Source organism: Neltuma alba, unplaced genomic scaffold (assembly GCF_004799145.2).
Source record: "Neltuma alba isolate B1F8T4 unplaced genomic scaffold, ASM479914v2 tig00011478_pilon, whole genome shotgun sequence".
NCBI lineage: Eukaryota > Viridiplantae > Streptophyta > Magnoliopsida > Fabales > Fabaceae > Neltuma > Neltuma alba.
The window spans coordinates 1-21104 of NW_021636147.1; the positions used below are offsets into that span (position 1 = coordinate 1).

General features: G+C 33.6%; 1 protein-coding gene, 2 non-coding genes and 2 pseudogenes across 3 annotated transcripts; 3 read left to right on the forward strand and 2 right to left on the reverse strand.

Moving 5' to 3' along the window:
* Positions 1 to 95: 95 nt before the first annotated feature.
* LOC114713875 (disease resistance protein RGA2-like) lies at positions 96 to 1564 on the reverse strand (annotated as a pseudogene).
* A 2236-nt stretch (positions 1565 to 3800) lies between these two features.
* TRNAV-AAC (transfer RNA valine (anticodon AAC)) lies at positions 3801 to 3874 on the forward strand. The gene has a single exon. It is a non-coding gene; the product is annotated as a tRNA-Val (tRNA).
* Positions 3875 to 5289: 1415 nt separating this feature from the next.
* On the reverse strand, positions 5290 to 6758 carry LOC114713879 (putative disease resistance protein RGA3; annotated as a pseudogene).
* A 2393-nt stretch (positions 6759 to 9151) lies between these two features.
* Positions 9152 to 9225, forward strand: TRNAV-AAC (transfer RNA valine (anticodon AAC)). Its single transcript has one exon. It is a non-coding gene; the product is annotated as a tRNA-Val (tRNA).
* A 6827-nt stretch (positions 9226 to 16052) lies between these two features.
* LOC114713876 (cyclin-D1-1) lies at positions 16053 to 19803 on the forward strand. The gene is made up of 6 exons (XM_028898547.1): positions 16053 to 16455; positions 16796 to 16882; positions 17647 to 17745; positions 17922 to 18123; positions 18254 to 18384; positions 18481 to 19803. The coding sequence occupies exons 1-6, from the start codon at positions 16201 to 16203 to the stop codon at positions 18712 to 18714; spliced, it is 1008 nt and encodes a 335-aa protein (XP_028754380.1). The 5' UTR covers positions 16053 to 16200; the 3' UTR covers positions 18715 to 19803.
* The last annotated feature ends 1301 nt before the right edge of the window (positions 19804 to 21104 follow it).

Genomic DNA, 21104 nt, shown 5'->3' on the forward strand with positions numbered 1-21104 from the left:
TCAATGTCATCAAGTGAGAGGTGACGAGTTCTTTAACACAAGTGGACCATTCTCGAATGTTCCGCTATACATTTTCTTCCCATTACAAATGGGCTTTAATCATGAACAAGATCATGGATCTTGAACCATGTGTCGTAGGCAAATTCATCTGTCTCAACATCCACAAAAAATGACTTTAAATATAATTCATTCCACACTCTGTCACCATCATCTTCCACCTCAAACCCTCCATTCGTTGAAAGGAACCCATTAGCCATCCAAAGTTCTATTACTTGTTTCTTACTCATCCTTCGATCTTTGGGGAAACACTGCAAGGTAGGCAAAACACCGTCTAATTTTGCCGGTAAATTCAAATAACTTAATCTTAGAGCAGGCAGGACAGAATCTTCTTCCTGTGGTAAATTCCAAATCTCACTTTCCTTAATGCGGAGCCACTCTTTTTCATTACTTTGGAAACACAGAAGACTTCCTAAAGTTTTAGCAGCAAGTGGAACTCCGTTGCATTTCCTTACTATATCCCTCCCTATAGTTATAAGCTCTTCACGTTCCTCCTCCTCCGATCCAAAAGCTCGTTGTCTGAACAACTTCCAACAATAATTTTCTGATAGCAGTGATAACTGATGAGGCGACACTGTTCCTGTAATGCGTGCAACGGTTGTAAGACGGGTAGTGGTCAGAATCGAAGCACCCTTCGATCCACAAGCCAAAACGGATTTCAACTTATCCCATTTCTCCCGGTTCTCATTCCACACGTCATCCAGGACAAGCAAATATCTTTTTCTGCCAAGCACCTCTTGGAGCTGTCTTTGTAATGGTTCTAGATCTAAATCTGCACAAGCATGCCCAGTAGCTGCCTCTATTATAGCTTTTGACCCCTTTTCAAACTGAACTCTTCAGAAACACATACCCAGATTCTTTGCTCGAAATGATTAACTACCCTCTCATCATGGAAGACGTGCTGGACAATAGTAGTTTTCCCGAGACCGCCAATACCAATAATTGGATAGACTGATAGGTCCTCCAAATTAGAAGCATCACGAACCAAAAAGTCCACAATTTTCGCCTTGTCCGCTTCTCTTCCGTAGAATTGGGGTTGAGTAATGATTGAGGTAGTTTGCTGCCATTCCATGATTTCATTCCTCCTCTCATGAACCGTCTCGCGTAAATGAAACCTCAGTCTTTCCTCAGCAATTTGATCAAGTCTTTGACTGATGTCTTTCAATTTCTTGGCAATTTTGTAACGGAACTTGACATGAGTGGGATTGAAAGAGCACAAGCAAGAGGTTTGTACCTTGTCTTGGTATTGCAAGGAAAGGGTATGCGTGGAACACTCATCCAAGATGTCATCCAGCAAGTAAGCCGCATCTCGAAGCTTGCGCAGCCAATCGTTGAGAGATTTGTTGGTGAGTTGCTTCTCCTCAGCATCTTCAAGCACTGCCGTAATTGTAGTGAGTACGCTTGAAAGCCTCTTCATTTCTGCATCGACACCCAGAAAGAAACCGAGCTCATTCTGAATGAGTGAGCTCAGAGTCTCAATCGCAACCTCAATCATAGCCTCCGTCATCGTGTTTGTTTTGTGGAAAGTTGAGTAGTGAGGTTGAAAGCTTGGGAGTGCAGTAAAGAGGGAAGAAGATGAGCAGACAGATTTTTCAAGTCAACAAGGAAGCAAAACCGCGTGATACAACAATGCAATGGTTGATCAAATGTTAAAAGAAAATTACAAATAATAACCCTTCCTAGTTCCTATTTCATAACGTCAAAATCTTTGGCGGTTTACTATTTTAGCCGCAGCTCGCAAACCCCCGGCGTGGGTTTAGGAGGCTTACAAGCTCTTCCACTCTAAATTTGTGGGATCCAAAAGTTTGAATAACTTTTTTAAAAAAAATAAATTTGACATTATCATAATACATATATAAATTCAAAGTATCAAATTATGCTCCAAATTGAATAAAATTGTGTGATTGCAAGAATATATTAATGTTTCCCCTCCTTAATGTGTTAGTTCATTATTAGGAGGAGGTTTGTTTTAATTCTAAAATACTACCTCCAGTCTAAATATGAAAGTGCATTTGACTTTTATTTTGGTCCTAAATATAAAACTTCTATCCATTTTATTTTTCATACTTATGTACCTTTTTCCAAGGTAGTCCTAATGATAGTTTTAGCCAATACACTTGATTAGTAAGGACATTTAGGAAAAACAATACATATTTATTAACTAACTTAACTTATTTTTTTGATCTATTTAAATTAGCCAACTAACTCTTATATTTAAAACCGGAAGTAGTATATGAATATAAGACTTTAATCTCTTTTGTCTCACATAATTATTATGTTTTTTCAAACAACCTCCTCCTATAATTAGGTTCATGTATAATGTGTGAGCCACCGCTCTGATTCCTATTATAAATGACGTGTAGGAGAAAAAATTGATTTCAAATATAAATTATCTGGAGAGTTATTAATGATTATTTTTTTTAATTTCATAGAGAAAAGAAGTATAAGAATAATTTATACATTCTTATTGTTACAAGTCTTTATTTTGAAACTTAGGCACGCCACCCCGAAAGTTAATCTTCCTTTCTCCGAATGTCCAACAAAGAAAATTGCAATATTCAAATAAATAATAAATTTATCATTTTGACTAAAAAATACTTGGGGTTGATTTGCAAAGCAATTGTCGAGTTCGAATTAGAAATTGAATATCCCCTGATGAGGATTGTATTGAGTTTATTAGCGGGGAAGCATCGTAAAATAACTTGGTTGATCTTTTATTCTCTTGCCCAAAAAAAAATCTTTTATTCTCGTAAAAAAAAACGTGGAGACTACAGTGGATAAAGCGCAAAACGGATTTTATATGTTTGATTTTTTTTTATATTGTCTTTTTTTAAATGTTGGAAATTAAAATTTTAAAAAGACAAGAAAGAAATTTTTTATTATAAATTATACAAAAGTCCCCTCAACTTGAAATCTTGCACACATAACCCATTCAACTTTTAATAATTAACCTCTCTAGACTTTGAAGTATTGCAGATATCTCACCATCATCCATTATATACCCTCTTAAATTTTATTTCTGCGACTTTAAGTAATATAAAAATATTCTCTCAGATAAATTTAATGTATAAATTTACCTTTACTTAAATTTTACGGAGATAACAAAACGAAATAATAAAAAAATTAGTTTAACTAGAACGAGGGCTTTTGCTCAAAAAAAAAAAAAAACTAGACTGAGGGCGTCGGTGCAGTTGGTTCAAAGGCGAAGGGTTGTAAATTAGAAGCTCAGTGGTACACAACTGAAAGCCCATTAACAATGGGATCCAACTTAGCTTTGCATCATTCCAGTGGGCTCGCATCAATGGTCAACAAGTCTAATGTTTTTGAGGAAGGATGCAAAACTTTTCGGGGCAGCAGTATGGGCTTCAAGCTGGGGAAAAAAACTTTGTGTGTATCCGACAAATCAGCATTTGTAACTAATACAATCAACAGAAAATTAAGGTTAGCAGAAAAGACTAGTTTATTGTAACTTGACAGACCAATATTTGAATTTTGGGTGGAGAGATATTATATTTAATACTCACAGTATATTGAATTGGATTACTTCAATTGGATCAATATATTTGCCTAGAAAAAAAAATTCATTTATAACTAATGCAAGTGAGACAGGAGTGCTACGTACAATAGCAAACAGAAGAGATTTTTAGTATGTGCTCTAAAATCAACATCCAATTCTTAACCGTTGATACAGTACAACAGAACCGGAGAGACAAAAAGACATTAGAAACCCTTCCCACCCGCTGGGTGTCGTGGTGTAGTTGGTTATCACGTCAGTCTAACACTTTGAAGGTCTCCGGTTCGAATCCGGGCGACGCCACTTCTTTCATTTCTGCTCTGATCTTCGGCTCGCTGTGTCCTTTGGACCAACTGGGCTTTATGATGTGGCCTGTGATTTCATTGTCGGTGTATATCCGAAATAGTCACTTCAAACTGTTGGCTGAGGGAATTATTACCACATCATCTGAACTAACAACCATAACTATAAAGTTTAAACTCCCATACACCTAATTTTGATGCCTCAATATAATGTTTTCCTGTGGCCTCATCCCCACAATATCCCTTTACTTCACTGTCCCCTACCAAATATGCATCTCTATAATATCAATACCCAAATTAACATTATAATTTTTCATATTAATTTAATTTTATTATATTGTCCCTTATATTCCATTCTTATTTCATCCCTTTTTTTTAATCAAGATTTTAACATAAACATCTTATAAATCTTGAAACGTTTGAATTTGATTAAATGGTTTATATTTGATTACAAATAAGCACGTAGTAGTCTTGCCCTGAGCCTGCTTTGTGTGAGGTTTTTGTCTTGCGTTGAAATTATGAGTCCATGGGGTCTGCTCATTATTGATTATTGTACATTAAATTACTATCAGCTCTTTATCTATGTCCCCTTCGCCTGTGCCTTTACTAGAAAAGATTGAACATGACATTGGAAATATCATTACTATTATACTATAATAATATTATTAAAGTTTTGGATCTACCTTATTTTTATTGAGAAAATTGGATATCATTGAAAAATTTACTGGTCATTATGACCTAAATTAAAGTAACGATACTGTGTGTATATAAAATTTACAAAATATCAGTATTTTTATGTAAAAAATGGTCAAATCCTCTTTGTGAATGAAAATTTAATGGGGAGTTTTCCCTAATTTTTCCTAGGTTATAATAAACTTTTAATCATTTAAGTTTATACAAAATTTCATTTTGGTCATATAACTTTAAAAAATAAACTTTTAGTCATTTAATCCTAAAACTGTTAATAAAAAAATGATGATATTAAACTCTTGAATGCTAATAAAACATTACTGAATGCTAACATATTAAGTTTAATATTCAAAACAATCATGATTGTTATAAAAAGCTATCATTTAAGATTAACAATTTTAAGATTAAAGGACTTAAAGTATACTTTTTAAAGTTGAAGGATTAAACTGAAACCTTACATAAAATTAAAGGACCGAATATATATTTTAACATTTTTTTCCCTATTTTTATGACTGTTTGACTAAATCTTTTGAAAACATTTTTCGCATTCACACAAATCCAAGCATCTTAAATCTTCATGCTTAAATGACCAGATTTCTTGTAGTAGTATCAATGCTTCAGGTAAATTATTTTTTTTTAATTACTGAGTAAATTGAGTAAATTAAGAACTTCCCTCTTCTTTTTTTAAATAATAGAACTTCCATCATTTCCGTAGGAAGAAAAAGTCTACTCCAACTAATTACGTGTTAAAAAAAATTAGAACAGCGAATAACACTTTTAGGTGGAGGCTAAGACTCTAGCTCCTTTGAAATGTGAACAGTCATATAAAAAAAAAAAAAAAAACCAAGTCACCATCATCTTCCACTTCAAACCCTCCATTCGTTGAAAGGAACCCATTAGCCATCCAAAGTCCTATTACTTGTTTCGTACTCATCCTTCGATCTTTGGGAAACACTGCAAGGTGGCAAAACACCGTCTTAATTTTGCCGGTAAATTCAAATAACTTAATCTTAAAGCAGGCAGGACAGAATCCTCTTCCTGTGGTAAATTCCAAATCTCACTTTCCTTAATGCGGAGCCACTCTTTTTCATTACTTTGGAAACGCAGAAGACTTCCTAAAGTTTTAGCAGCAAGTGGAACTCCGTTGCATTTCCTTACTATATCCCTCCCTATAGTTATAAGCTCTTCACGTTCCTCCTCCTCCGATCCAAAAGCTCGCTGTCTGAACAACTTCCAACAATAATTTTCTGATAGCAGTGATAACTGATGAGGCGACACTGTTCCTGTAATGCGTGCAACTGTTGTAAGACGGGTAGTGATCAGAATCGAAGCACCCTTCGATCCACAAGCCAAAACGGATTTCAACTTATCCCATTTCTCCCGGTTCTCATTCCACACGTCATCCAGGACAAGCAAATATCTTTTTCTGCCAAGCACCTCTTGGAGCTGTCTTTGTAATGGTTCTAGATCTAAATCTGCACAAGCATGCCCAGTAGCTGCCTCTATTATAGCTTTTGACAGCCTTTTCAAACTGAAAACTTCAGAAACACATACCCAGATTCTTTGCTCGAAATGACTAACTACCCTCTCATCATGGAAGACGTGCTGGGCAATGGTAGTTTTCCCGAGACCGCCAATACCAATAATTGGATAGACTGATAGGTCCTCCAAATTAGAAGCATCACGAACCAAAAAGTCCACAATTTTCGCCTTGTCCGCTTCTCTTCCGTAGAATTGGGGTTGAGTAATGATTGAGGTAGTTTGCTGCCATTCCATGATTTCATTCCTCCTCTCATGAACCGTCTCGCGTAAATGAAACCTCAGTCTTTCCTCAGCAATTTGATCAAGTCTTTGACTGATGTCTTTCAATTTCTTGGCAATTTTGTAACGGAACTTGACATGAGTGGGATTGAAAGAGCACAAGCAAGAGGTTTGTACCTTGTCTTGGTATTGCAAGGAAAGGGTATGCGTGGAACACTCATCCAAGATGTCATCCAGCAAGTAAGCCGCATCTCGAAGCTTGCGCAGTCAATCGTTGAGAGATTTGTTGGTGAGTTGCTTCTCCTCAGCATCTTCGAGCACAGCCTTGACTGCAGTGAGTACGCTTGAAAGCCGTCTCCCAGAAACAAACCGAGCTCCTTCTGAATGAGTGACCTCAAAGTCTCAAGTGCAACCTCAATCACAGCCTCCGTCATCGTGTGAATGACAGGATCCGATGTAGTGAGGTGTGTTTGTCTTGTGGGAAGTTAAGTAGCTAGGTTGAAAGCCTGGGAATGCAGTAACGAAGGAAGAAGACGGGCAGAGAGACTTTCGAGTCAAAATGGAAGCAAAACCGCGTGGTGCAGTAATGCAATGCGTGATCAAATGTCGTCGAAAGTACATGGAAGCAAGCAAGCAACACCACACGAAAATCAGAGACATTTTCTTGCAACGTGTACGAAAAGAAAAGTACAAAATAATTACCCTTCCTAATTCCCATTTCATAGCGTCAAAATCTTTGGTATTTTAGCCGCAACTGGGAAACCCCTCGTATGGATGTGGGGGGCGTAGGAGGCTTATAAGCTCTTCCACTCTAAATTTGTGGGATCCCAAAAGTATGAATAAATTTTTCTAAAAGAAAAAATGTTGACATTATCATAATACATGAGTAAATTCAAATTTCAAAGCATCAACTTATGCACCAAATTGAATAAAATTGTGTGATTGCAAGAATATATTAATGTTTAAAAGTAATACTTGCTCCCCTCCCAAATGTATAAGTTCATTATTAGGAAGTTTGTTTTAATTCTAAATTATATGAATATAAGGATATAAGACTTCAACATTTTTTTCTCATATAATTTTTTTTTTTTTCAAACTACCTCCTCTAAGTAGATTCGTGTATAATGTGTGAGGTACCACTCTGATTCCTATTATAAATGACTTGCAGGAGAAAAAATTGATTTCAAATATAAACACTTGAAGGTTTGTTAATGATTATTTTTTAATTTCATCCTATTTATTTTTTATTTGAAAGAGAGGAAGAGAAAAGAGATATGAGAATAATTTCTACATTCTTATTGTTACAAGTCTTTATTTTGAAACTTAGGCACGCTACCCCGAAAGTTACTCTCCCTTTCTCGGAATGTCCAACAAATAAAATTGCAATATTCGGATAAATGATAAATTTATCATTTTGACTAAAAAGTTTAAAAAAAAAATACTCAGGGTTGATTTGCAAAGTAATTGTCGAGTTTGAATTAGAAATTGAATATTGTCGTAAATAAAACTTGAAGACTACAGTACATAAAATACACAAAACCGGATTTTATATGTTTTATTTTTTTATAGTCTTTTTTTAAAATGTTTAAAATTAAAATTTAAAAAAGGCAAGAAACAAATTCTTTTTTACTTTTAAATTATACAAAACTCCCTTCAACTTAAAATCTTGTACACATAACCCATTCAACTTTTAATAATAAACCTCTCTAGACTTTGAAGTATTGCAGGTATCTCGCCATCATCACTTATAAAAATATTCTCTCAGATAAGATTTAATGTATAAATTTACCTTGTTAAAAAAAAAAACATATACATTCTTGCAATTTATCTTAATAATAGTATCTTTTGGTTAAAATCATTTTTTTAATTTAAATTTCTGAACTTGAAATTTTACAGAGATAACAAAACGAAATGAAAAAATTAGACTAATTTTAACTTGAATGAGGGCTTGCGCTATAGTTTGGATGCATTTCAAAGGTGAAGGGTTGAAAATTGGAAGATCAGTTGTAGCATAATTGAAAGCCCATTAACAATGGGATCCAACGCAGCTTTGCATCATTCTAGTGGGCTTGCATCAATGGTCAGCATGTCTAATATTTTCGAGGAAGGATGCAAAGCTTTTGGGTTGCAGCAGCATGGGCTTCAAGTTGGAAAAAATTTTGTGTACACGCACGCTATTAAATCAACATTTGTAACTAATACAGCCAACATGAGTTGAGATTAGCCCCAAAAAAAAAAAACCAATTTCTTATAACATGATGAATCAAGATTCAAATTTTCATTGGGAGAGGTACTCACATTTAGTACTCAACAGGATCTTAAATAGGATTACTTCTAATTGATCAATATATTCGCCTAGAAAAAAAAAACATTTATAACTAATGCAGGTGAGACGGGAGTACTACATACAATAGCAAACTAAAGAGATTTTTTGCTCTAAAATCAACATCGAAATTCTTAACCCTTAATACTCTTTTGGTCCTTAATATAAGACCCATTTAACTAATTTGATTAGATTAAGGAAGTTAGGTAAATTAGTTAATTATAAGAAAAGTAACACATTTTTCCTAAAACACCATAATCATCTTTCTTAATATCCCTCTCCCTCTTCTACTTGGTTATGGTTGAAGAAGTATTCATAGGGTAATTTAGAGAACTGATAAATATAAGAAATGGGTCTTATATTTAGAACCAAAATTAATTCAAAAATTGGGTCCTATATTAAGAACTGGAGGAGTACAACACACAGAAGCAGTTATGTCTTGACTTTGAGACTGGTGAAAAAGATAATAAAAAGGTTGCTTGAATATTCCCATGCCACCAGCGAGGTGTCGTGGTGTAGTTGGTTATCACGTCAGTCTAACACACTGAAGGTCTCCGGTTCGAGTCCGGGCGACGCCACTTCTTTCGTCACTATTTTGATCTCAGGCTCTCTCTCCTTTTGCACCAAATGGGCTTTATGATGTGGCCTGTGATTTCATTGTCGGTATATTTTCGCAATAGTCACTTCAAATTGTTGGCCGAGGGAATTATTACTACATCATCTGAACTAACAACCATAGCTTTAGACTCCTATTCCCATACACCTAATTTTGATGCCTCCCCATAATGTTTCCCCGTGGCCTCATCCCCACAGTATCCCCTCCTTAACTTCACTGTCCCCCACCAAATACGCATCTCTGTAATATCAATACCCAAATTAACATTATAATTTTCCATATTTAACTTAAGTTTTAATATATTGTTCTTATATTCCGTTCTTATTTCACCCCCTTTTTTTTATCAGGATTTTTAATATAACATGTTATAAATAGTGAACGTTTGAATTTGATTTAAACAGTTTTTTTTTTAATTTCAAAATAAGCACGCAGTACTCTTGCCCTGAGCCTGCTTTGTGTGAGGTTTTTGTCTTGCGTTGAAATTATGAGTCCATGGGGTCTGCTCATTATTGATTATTGTACATTAAATTACTATCAGCTCTCTATCTATGTCCCCTTCGCCTGTGCCTTTACTAGAAAAGATTGAACATGACATTGGAAATATCATTACTATTATACTATAATAATATTATTAAAGTTTTGGATCTACCTTATTTTTATTGAGAAAATTGGATATCATTGAAAAATTTATTGGTCATTATGACCTAAATTAAAGTAACGATACTGTGTGTATATAAAATTTACAAAATATCAGTATTTTTATGTAAAAAAAATTGTCAAATCCTCTTTGTGAATGAAAATTTTAATGGGGAGTTTTTCCTAATTTTTCCTAGGTTATAGTAAACTTTTAATCTTTTAAGTTTACATAAAATTTCATTTTGGTCATATAACTTTAAAAAATAAACTTTTAGTCATTTAACCCTAATAAAAAATGATGATATTAACCTCCTGAATGCTGATAAAACATTATTAAATGCTAACATATTAAGTTTAATATTCAAAACAATCATGATTGTTATAAAAAAAACTATCATTTAAGATTAATAATTTTAGAATTAAAGGACTAAAAGTATACTTTTTAAAATTGAATGACCAACCCCGAAACCTTACATAAAATTAAAAGACTGAATATATATTTTAACTTTTTTCTCTATTTTTATGACTGTTTGACTAAATCTTTTGAAAACATTTTTCGCATTCACACAAATCCAAACATCTTAAATCTTCATGCTTAAATGACCAGATTTCTTGTAGTAGTGTCAATGCTTCAGGTAAATTATTTTTTTTAATTACTGAGTAAATTAAGAACTTCCCTCTTCTTCTTTTTTATAATAGAACTTCCATCATTTCCATAGGAAGAAAAAGTCCACTCCAACTAACAACGTGTTAAAAAAATTAGAACAACGAGTAACACTTTTAGGTGGAGGCCAAGACTCTAGCTCCTTGGAAATGCGAACAAGTCATATAAAAAGAAAAAATTAAAACAACGACAGTCCACAGCCTTGTTGTCATAATGAATTTAAATCATAGTGCGCAAAAACTCTGAATCATGCCAGAGAAAAGTCATAATTTGGTTTTGACATTTAATTAAGAACCCAGTAGTCTCCACACTTATTAGCATTAGATTTATATTTTAAGACACAGAATTAAACCTTACTCCACCTAAAATTCAAAGCACATTGTCAATATTAATTACCTTGGGAATGAGCTGCATAAGACATGTCTCACCAACCTTGGTTACAGAGAAAGAAAAATGGAGGAGGAAGAGAGGAATGGGAAGCATGTGCGCACTTTTTTTTTTTTTTTTAAGTCTCAACTTAGAGAAATAGGATGCTAAACCAAAATTTTAAAAAAATAGAACTGGAAAAATACATCAATAATCAATATACAATAAAAAAAATCCATAGCAAAATTCAATAACGGAGTTTGTGTAATTTTTTTATCGAAATAAATAATAACTGGAAAAAAATAATTACACGACTTAAAAATTTTAAATTTACAGAAAAAATATAAACGATAAAGAATTAAAAGGTTTCTTTAAAATAATTAAAGCAGCAGAAAAAGAAAAAAAAATGTAGTACAGGAATGGGCTGCTAGTTGATCATGTGCGTTGGGAACGGAGTGGTGGCCATACATTTGAAATCCCTAGTCAAAGTCACACTAATTAGTATAGTTTTTCTATTTCATATGAATATTTTCATTTATCACCTTAAAAAAAAATTTTTATCACATCATCCTGATGCAACTATACCCGAGGAAGGATTATTATTATTATTATTATTATTATTCCTAATGCTATTTTATGTTCATGTGGTCCAATAAGTAAGTATTGGTAGCCATTCAGATAACTATATTTGATATACTACCTCTGGTGGTTAATATTTAGGTTGAAACATTTTGTTAGGGCAAGAGAAATAAATAATAAATTTGGTTGAAACATTTTAAACTATAACAATCAATTGTGTGATTGAGCCTTCAATTATAAATGATTGAAGCTAATTAATTAATTTATAAAATTTTAAAAATTATTAATATAGTTGTTTGTCATAAAAATGTGTCTTACCTTGACTTTCTTAAAATATTTATTTTAATTATTTACATTAAAAAATAGTATTTAATAAAAAATCTTTTAATACGTGCAATCAATAAGAAAGATTTAAAAAAACTATAAATATAAAAATAAAATATATTATTATCATCTTTTATTTAGGATTGAAACAAGTTTTCTTATTAGCTCTTACAGCTAAAATCAAAGAGGACAATCTTTTTTCTAAATAAGAAGGTGAAGTTGGTTGTTGAAGAATCAACTTTACCCCTTTAAATATAATATGTTCTGACAAGTCAATCCAAGTCGATCTCAAACAGTATACTTTCTTTTGTACAAATTAATTGAAAAAATGAATCAGAATTTATGCTAAAGTGAAGACGATCCAGTGGTGACATATTAATTTAAATGTAATATTTTAGTAAATACTTGTTTAACCTTATAACATTTTCATAAAAAATGTTACTATTTAGATGGCATTTTTTAATTAAAAAGAAAAACAAAAAAAAAAAGTAATACCACTTTTCAACAAAATCACTTGCAGCACTCCTTGAAAACTCAATATTGCATTTCATTATTGTAAATAAAACTGACAAATATATGAGTGAGTGATGATATAATTGGTGTTTTTGTTGATACATAGAAAGCATGATGACACAACGGCTAAAATCTGAGAGGCAATCATGTTCATAGTACTTCCATCTATATTGGGTTGTTGGGGCATATTTGTTAATTTCTCGTCACAACTCACCATGCTAACCTCTCCTTTTTCAAGCCACTGTTATTCCCTTATCTTTCATATTAAAACTACAAACTAAAAGAAAATCGCCTCTCATGGCTAATGGATTGTGTGAAAAAAATCAGTTAAGAAAAACTAATTAAATGCTGCTCTTCCAGGTTTTAGGGTATATTTGAGTGAGATCAAACCATGATTTCAAAAATAATTTTACATTATGCGAAATAAGTATGTGAGAAGAGTTTTATTTTGATTTATGTAAAAAATGCTTTTTGAAAGTACTTTCTGATTCAACCAAGTATCCTCGTTTAATATAAGAGTTAATTAATTAACTTGAGTGGATTACAAAAACTAATTCACCAGCAAACATTGGTTCTAGTGAAAAGAGTTTTAAGTGCTTGAGCACGGAGTTTTGAATTTGAGTTTGTAGAAATGCAGAAAATGTCTCCGTAAGAGTTACCCCTTATTAGGTCTAACAATGTCCAAACCTAACTCAAGTAGATAGCTAGATAAAAAAATTACTTAATTATAAGTTTATAAAAAACATTATATGAACTTTTTAAAATACTCCGATGTAATATTATATGTATAATAATTTTATAAACCGAATAAATTAATTTTAAAAAATAATAAATATAAGAGATAAAATAAATTAAAATTTTATTTTTAGTACTCAAAATAAATTTTTAGATTGATCCTGCATTACGGGATAAGAGAGGTATTAATCTTGTCAACAAGCACTGCTATTGCTTCAAGTGTCCTATTCGGAAGGAATTGATTATTGGGCAGTATATATCTAAAAGCAAAAGGAAAACCACAATTGTAACCCTAAAAATTAAATTGCAATGGGGATTGATGGATTCAAAAGTTTGAATATATTTGAATTTTTTTGAAAAAAAATTAAAGTTATGTCAAAACAAATTTAACGCCCAAAAGTCAAATACAATAGTGACATGATTTGTAACTGCTTAATGTTTTCAATTACTATATGCAGCTTTCATCAGCTCAGCACGTTAAATCATGTCTCTGAAAAAGCAAAAGTCGTATGCATTCGTAATAACAATTTCATAATATTTTCTATTTTTCTTTCATGTTTAAAAATATATTGAAATGATACATACACGCACAAATTTAGAAAAACCTAATATAAAAGGTGGAGCTAAGGAACATGAATATTAGTTAATCATAATATCATATTATATATAATTTAAATTAGACATAGAAATCTAAAAATATAAAAAATATATATTAAGTCAAAAAATTTTAAAAATTCAAATTCAAATTATTAATTGAACCGAAGGAAAATTCCATTACCTAAAGACGGATGTAATGTGACGAAGGAGAAAGGAAGGTGCAAATGGCGCGTGTATCGTTGGCGGTTGAAAATTGGCGCGCAAATGCCAGCGTGGCCTGAGCCCGGAAAAAACTTCACTACGCATCCGGTGAGGTCACTTTTACTTTTTTCTTTCTTAAAAAAAAGATTAGGTAATTTTAATTTTAATCTTAGTTTTTACAATAAGATACTATTAGATATTGCAGCTGTATGGGCAAATGTCTCATGGACCGGAGTATCAAGTAATTAAGCAAACCATACTATCCGTGACTTTTAAATATAACATAATTGGATCAAACGTGTTAATTTTTTTTTAAAAAAAGGTCAAGCTGATTACTCTTATAATAATTTTGACTGCTTTTATAATGATTTTGATAAGTTAAAATGTTTCAAAATCATCTATTTATCATTTTGGAATTCATGAGGTATTTTTCAGTTATTCTCCTCAAAATTTATTAAGTTTCAATAACTTTTATTTTGGGCAAAAAAGAAAAATCTCGAGCTCTCATGAGTTGTTCTTAATAACACAACTTCATATGAATGAGATTTCAAAATTTTATCAGATCATTATGCCCTTTTGACGCTGATGATAATTTTATAACTAGTGTGTGTATATATATTTAATATTTTAAGAGCTTATATTTCTATTCAAATTAGCTTGGCACAGTTTGAATGATTTAAACTTTTTACTTTCATTTTTCATTATTTGGAAAAAGGTGAAAAAGAGAGAGGCAAAAACATAATAAAAAAGTAAATATATTTTTCAACCGACATTAGAAAAACTGAAAAATCATATTCAAATTGTTCTAATCAAGTGATAGCTGATACATTTCAAAAAATTATGCCTAACTTCTTGAACATATGTATAAGATACTTTCCGACTTTCTTCTACTACAAATATAACTTTTTACATAACAGTAACAAAGACAATCAAATTACTGGTTTTTGAAAAACAATATTCTTCAGGATTTAAAAAAATTAATCTCTGTTGGCAAAATCATTGGATTTTGTAGTAATTTTCTTAAAAATATCAAGTATACATTTTTTTGGGTAGAAAATGCAAACTTTTAAGTTTTAATTATAAGATCGTTTGATTTGTAGCACCATATAAAATAAAATAAAATAAGCAATAAGTCCATCAATAAAAACATGAGACGTTCAAAAAATTAAATTAAATTATAGTATTAGTAACAGTATATAATTGATATTATATTTTTTAAATATGCATTCGAAAAAAATTTGTTCAGTCCAATAAAATTCACCCAAGTTGCCAGGAATAAAGACAAACCGATGGTGGCTGCCAAAGCTTGTGAAAAGTGCCATCATATATACTTAGCGGCAACTCAAAAGTCCATTTCTTTCTTGTTTCTGCTCAAGAAAATGAGATCACAGTTTTATTTTATTCTCTCAATTTTTAATATATTTCTTGCTTCAATTTTCTTCCTAAATAATAACTAGAATTTTTTTTTAAAATTAATTTATGTATGTTAAAATGCACGGATTATAATTTACTTCCATCATTTACAATAAAAAAGAGAGAACAATTTTGATTTTGCCGCTTCAGAAACAATTCTTCCCACATGGCATCACATGGAACTGCTCTATGAAGCTGGTTCAAGATTGATATATTATTGAAATAATTCAAATAAATTAACCCATTCACTTAATTTGCTAAATTGGTTAATTTAAAATAAAAGTATTTTTGCCAGATATCTTATTATTCGACATTATTATTATTTTTTCTTTCGGCATCAAAGCCATTCATGAATGCAATTCATTCCCTTGCATTCATGATTCAACACCCAAGAGACTAAGGGAGGTGCATTTTTGACATCGTCTTATTTATCAGTCGCTTAAAAATCATCTATTTTAAAAAAATTAACTTTAATGAGTAAATAATAATTAATAAATTAAGACAATTAGTTAAATAATTAAATTTTGGAAAAACAATAATTAATTAAATGCTTTCCTCCTCAGCAAAAATTCAGTGACGTCAGGCTTTAATATTTCGCCTTCAGATGTAACTTTTTTTTTTTCCCGGGAAAATTTATTCCCGAAGCTCTCCTAACTCTCGTTCATGCATTTGAAAATTTGAATCTAAAAAGAAAAAGCAAAATAAATAAAAAAACCATCCACGCACCGCATATTTATATCCAAACAAACAGATGGAGCGCCTTCACACCAAATCAGTATCTTCATCTGGCACAGTCTCTCTCCACTCTCACTCCCGTTGCAGAAGCATTCCGGCGACTTCTCCGGTCAAGTCCTGGCAACCGTTCTACCTAAGCCATGGGTAGAGAATGAGGAGCCGTCGGCGATCATCATGTCGGTTTCTTGTGCTGACTACTTCCCCGATTCCGACCTTCTCTGCGACGAGGACACGTCCGGAATCTTGTCCAGAGAGTCGACGGAGTGCTCCTCCGACCTCGATTCCTCTCCGTCGTCCACGGAGGAGTCGATTGCTGGATTCATCGAACACGAGCGCAGCTTCGTTCCGGGATGCGACTACTTTTCCAGGTTTCAATCTCAATCGCTTGACGCCTCCGCGAGAGAGGAATCTGTTGCATGGATTCTCAAGGTAATTAGTCCACTAATGACCAGCCGATAGGAGTAAAAATCACCTTTACCAACAACTTTAATGATCGGACGCTGTGATGCGCTGATATTACCTTAATGCCAGTCCAACATTTTTAACATCGAACTGGATCACGCTAAACGCGTTCATAAGTCATTGGTGGTAACCGTCTATTAGAAACGTTCTAGATCTAGCTAAGCCTTTCATCATATCCTCCGTTTTCCTCACTACCGAACTCCGGCGGACTTGCGGTGGCGATAGCCATCGTTCGCTGAGCCGTTACTGTATTCCATGCATATTCTCCTTCTGATCGACTAAACGTGTTGGTGATCGTATTTCGCAGGTACAAGCTTACTTTGGATTTCAGCCACTGACGGCGTATCTTTCCGTCAACTACATGGATCGGTTTTTGGATGCTCGGCGGTTGCCGGTGAGATTTCCTTTTTCAGAGTGACAATAATATTCAGATATCAGGAAGTAAAACGAAATGTAAAATGTCCAAGGGGAAAATTCTTTGGCAATTATAATATGCGTGGCAAAAATTCTATGCGGTAATTATGTTTGACTTTTCAAACGTGAAAAGGTCATGAAATATTGTTTCAACATAAATTACTTAATTTGATGACGATGAATGGATGCCGAGGGCTATTGTCCAAAAACAAATACTGGTGGGCCATAGAATGTATTGTTGCATCCAGTACGTACGAAATTACAAATTTTTTTTGGCTGAAGTACGAAATTACAAAATTATGTCTATGGCTGTATTTATTACGAGACTGAAAGTTTTAATAAATAGCATTTCCCTTTTATTGGTTTTCGTGGACCGCTTGGATCTCTCTCGCGAGTCGCGAATTAAAAAGGGTCACTATTCCATTAACTTTAACGTGAATAGAAAACTTTGACATTATTTACTTTTTCTAATCATATTTGCTTTTTATACATGTACGTGCCCACATAAAGTTATATAGTAATATATATAAATATATATATTTACACACTTTGACGTGAATATGACGGATGATGGCCTACAGCTTCTAGCAATCTCACCCTAGCACGTGCATTGCACTGGTGTTATTTATCTAAAAAATATTGAATATTGAATAGTGTTGTAAAAAGTGATTACGATAATAATTACATTTTCATTTGCGTTGTTTTTTGGCCTGTTATTCCAACCACCCATTATTGTGTTTACAGCAAGCAAATGGGTGGCCACTGCAACTTCTGTCCGTTGCTTGTTTGTCTTTAGCTGCAAAGATGGAGGAACCCTTGGTTCCGCCCCTTGTGGATCTTCAGGTATGTTACCCTATCTTCCCCCCGATCCCATCATTTTCAATCAAATTTAATAAAGCACACTCTAACTGTAAGCACATTCTTTTGGAAAGGAAATTAATTAATAAAATTCTATATTGATTCGGCTTGTCATTAGTTACGTACATGACTATATGTCTTTTAATAACGTGCATATACAGGTAGAAGGTGCCAAATACATCTTTGAGCCGAAGACGATTCGTCGGATGGAACTGCTTGTTCTAGGTGCTCTGGATTGGAGACTAAGATCAGTCACGCCGTTCAACTTCCTCAGTTTCTTTGCGTACAAGCTCGATTCAACTGGAACTTTCACTGGCTTCCTTATCTCACGAGCTACAGAAATCATCTTATCAAATATCCAAGGTTTACTTCTACAAATTCTTAGTCATGCATAAAGAGTTTGAACTATTTAAGAAGCAAAAAGTAACGAAGTAATATTATATATTTATGAATTTTGAAGATTAAATTAAACATGCTTTCTTCTTGTTCACAGAGGCTAGTTTTCTTGCGTACTGGCCATCATGCATTGCTGCCGCTTCCATACTCTGTGCCGCGAATGAAATTCCTAATTGGTCTCTAGTCAGGCCTGAGCATGCTGAGTCATGGTGTGAGGGGCTTAGAAAAGTAAGCATGTAATATGATCATTTATAATAGTGGTTTGAGTTTGAAACAAACAGATCAGTCAGGCCAAAGTGCATATGAATCTTGATATTGTTGCAGGAGAAGATCATAGGTTGCTACCAATTCATGCGAGACTTTGTGATCACCAATAGCCAGACGAAGCCCCCTAAAGTGTTCCCACAGCTTCGAGTAACGACGAGGTTCACAACAAAGTCAAGTATGTCATCATACTCATCGCCTTCCTCTTCCTCCTCGTCCTCATCGCCTTACAAAAGGAGGAAATTAAATAACTGCCTGTGGGTAGATGATGATGACAAAGGACACTCCGAGTGAAATGAGAAAAAAGAGACAGAGAAGAAAGCCGCAATAAATGAAGGAGAAGAAAAAGAAATAAGGTGGTCCAATCCCAAGTTGCCTAGAAACCTCAGCATTTCTAAGAGGATATTTGATATCAAGGCGCAGATGATATAGTATATATATAATTTGAGATTTTGGTGAGTTTATTTTTTATTTATTTTTTGTTTTTAGCCTGGGGAGCGCATGGCCGTTCATTAAATGGCTTCGCAGATTCCCAAGGAAGCGGGATATGTATCAATTTATAATATTTCTGCTTGGAAAGTGAGGGGGAGATAGGAAAGGGATGGGAAAGGTGCATTTAATGGTTTGGGTCAAGCAACTGTGGAAGAAGTGGGGAATTGGAATTCAAAGGTGACATGATTACTGGTGAAAGGGAAGGGGGAGATGGTGGGACGCTGATTTAGAGCTTGTGAAAAGAGAAAAGGCAGATGGCAGAAATCAAGTGGGTAGGCAGATTTAATTAGGCGATGAAGCTTTGAAGTCTGGGCCATTCAATATTCATATCAACCATCAAGGGGACTCCAAGTCAAGCTTCTCATCTTACCCAGCAATCCCGCGTTCCTTCGTTGGAATAACCCCCCGAGAAAACAGAAAAAAAAAAAAAGAGGCAATAATCTGAAGTTTGCTTCATTTTGTGGACTTTCTTATGGTTCGGGTGCAGACTCTTCGCAGTTCCTATGTGTGACACATACGTATCTGTGTCTGGGTTTTTTTTTCTTTGTTCTTTTTATTTTTTGGCGGGAACTTTCGTTTTTCTTCCCTTGTGGCCTCGAGCTTTGGCCTAGAGTTTTATATGTATACAGGACTCCAACATCTGGTGTCCACACGTGGGATGGAATCACGTGTCTATAGGGTTTTCAATTTTAATCTCTCTTCTGCATTGTTTTCATTTGTTTGTTTTCAAAGAGGGGTGAGCCCCCTGTTTTTTCTTTTGCAACTTTGCTTAAAGAAATGCAGAAAAGGTCTCGGGGACCTTTCATTTCATGCGTGCTGTGTATTATTATATATATACTGATGAATTCATAATTTAATAATATAAAGATGTTTCTGCCGTTATCATCATCATATCTCATCTCTCTCTCTCTCATATGGCATGTGATTGTGAATTGCATATATTGGAAGTTAGTTAATTGCCATTTTGTTCTTATTAGTGACTGAAAAAGTAGCCAAAAGACCTCCCTGCTGTGGAATTTAGTGAGGCACAGCCTAGAAGCGAAGGGACCTCTCATGGTCCCGCTTGCAATAAAGACGGTTCATTTCGGTGACTACGACCCCCGCAACATTAGCCTAAGAATCTCCTCTCGTGACCATCTCCAGGCTGTTCTATATATGTAACCCGATTTCTACTGCTGCTACTATTCCTGCCGTGAAATCTCAGGAACAAAAAAAAAAAAAAAAAGAGTATCTGCCCCTAGCCTTACCCACACATGTTCCTATTTCAGTGTTCATCATTCATTACTCAGCACCTAAACTCAATTCCATCAATTTATATAAACATCAGGAATGAGATTCCTCTTCAGCCAAATTCATTATTATTGTTGGTGAACTGGAAGATGGGTGACAACGGCCTCGGGAGATAGCTTTTAATCCCAGATGCAATAAGTCTTTTTATCTACAAGATTTGGTAGATTTATAATGGAGTTATGGACCAGGGCGATCTTAACTTTCCTTCCCTTTAATTTTATGTCTCGTTTGATGTGAAGTATTAAAAAAGAAATATATGAATTAAGATTGTAATTAAAAAAATCTATTAAGAAAGAGTTTAACATGAACAATTACTTGTTATATAGAATTAGACAGACTTATGCACGTGGAATTGAAAAATATCATAATATTCTCCAATTCTATTTTTATAAGTTTGTCTAATATTATAAAACAAGTAATTATTCATACTAAATATTTTTTTTAATAATTCTTTTTAATTGTAATTTTAATATCTATTCTTTATTTTTAAGGCTCCGTATTAAACGGATTTGGTGAGCATCTGCAACATATGTACGGTGAACTTATGCCGCGCCAATAACATGTCCATCAGTATGGGCATCATAATCATCACGGTGTCTTATGCTCCCCATACAAATTTAATTACCATCCGAGCTCTAATTTAACCAAAATAAAACTTAATTGCGGTCAATCACCGCCTTAGCTTTTTTCGATTGGCTTATTCGCAAGGAAAAAAAGGAAAAAGTAACGATACGTGATGTTCGGAAATTATTATGCAATCACATACTTTAGTTTCCTTTGCAACAAATATATATATGTGTATATATAATGATATATGGCCTCTCATCGAGTGATCAGCATCCTATTCTCCAGCATATGCATGCCTTTGTGTCTAAATCAGGAGGATCGATGAAACAAGCAAA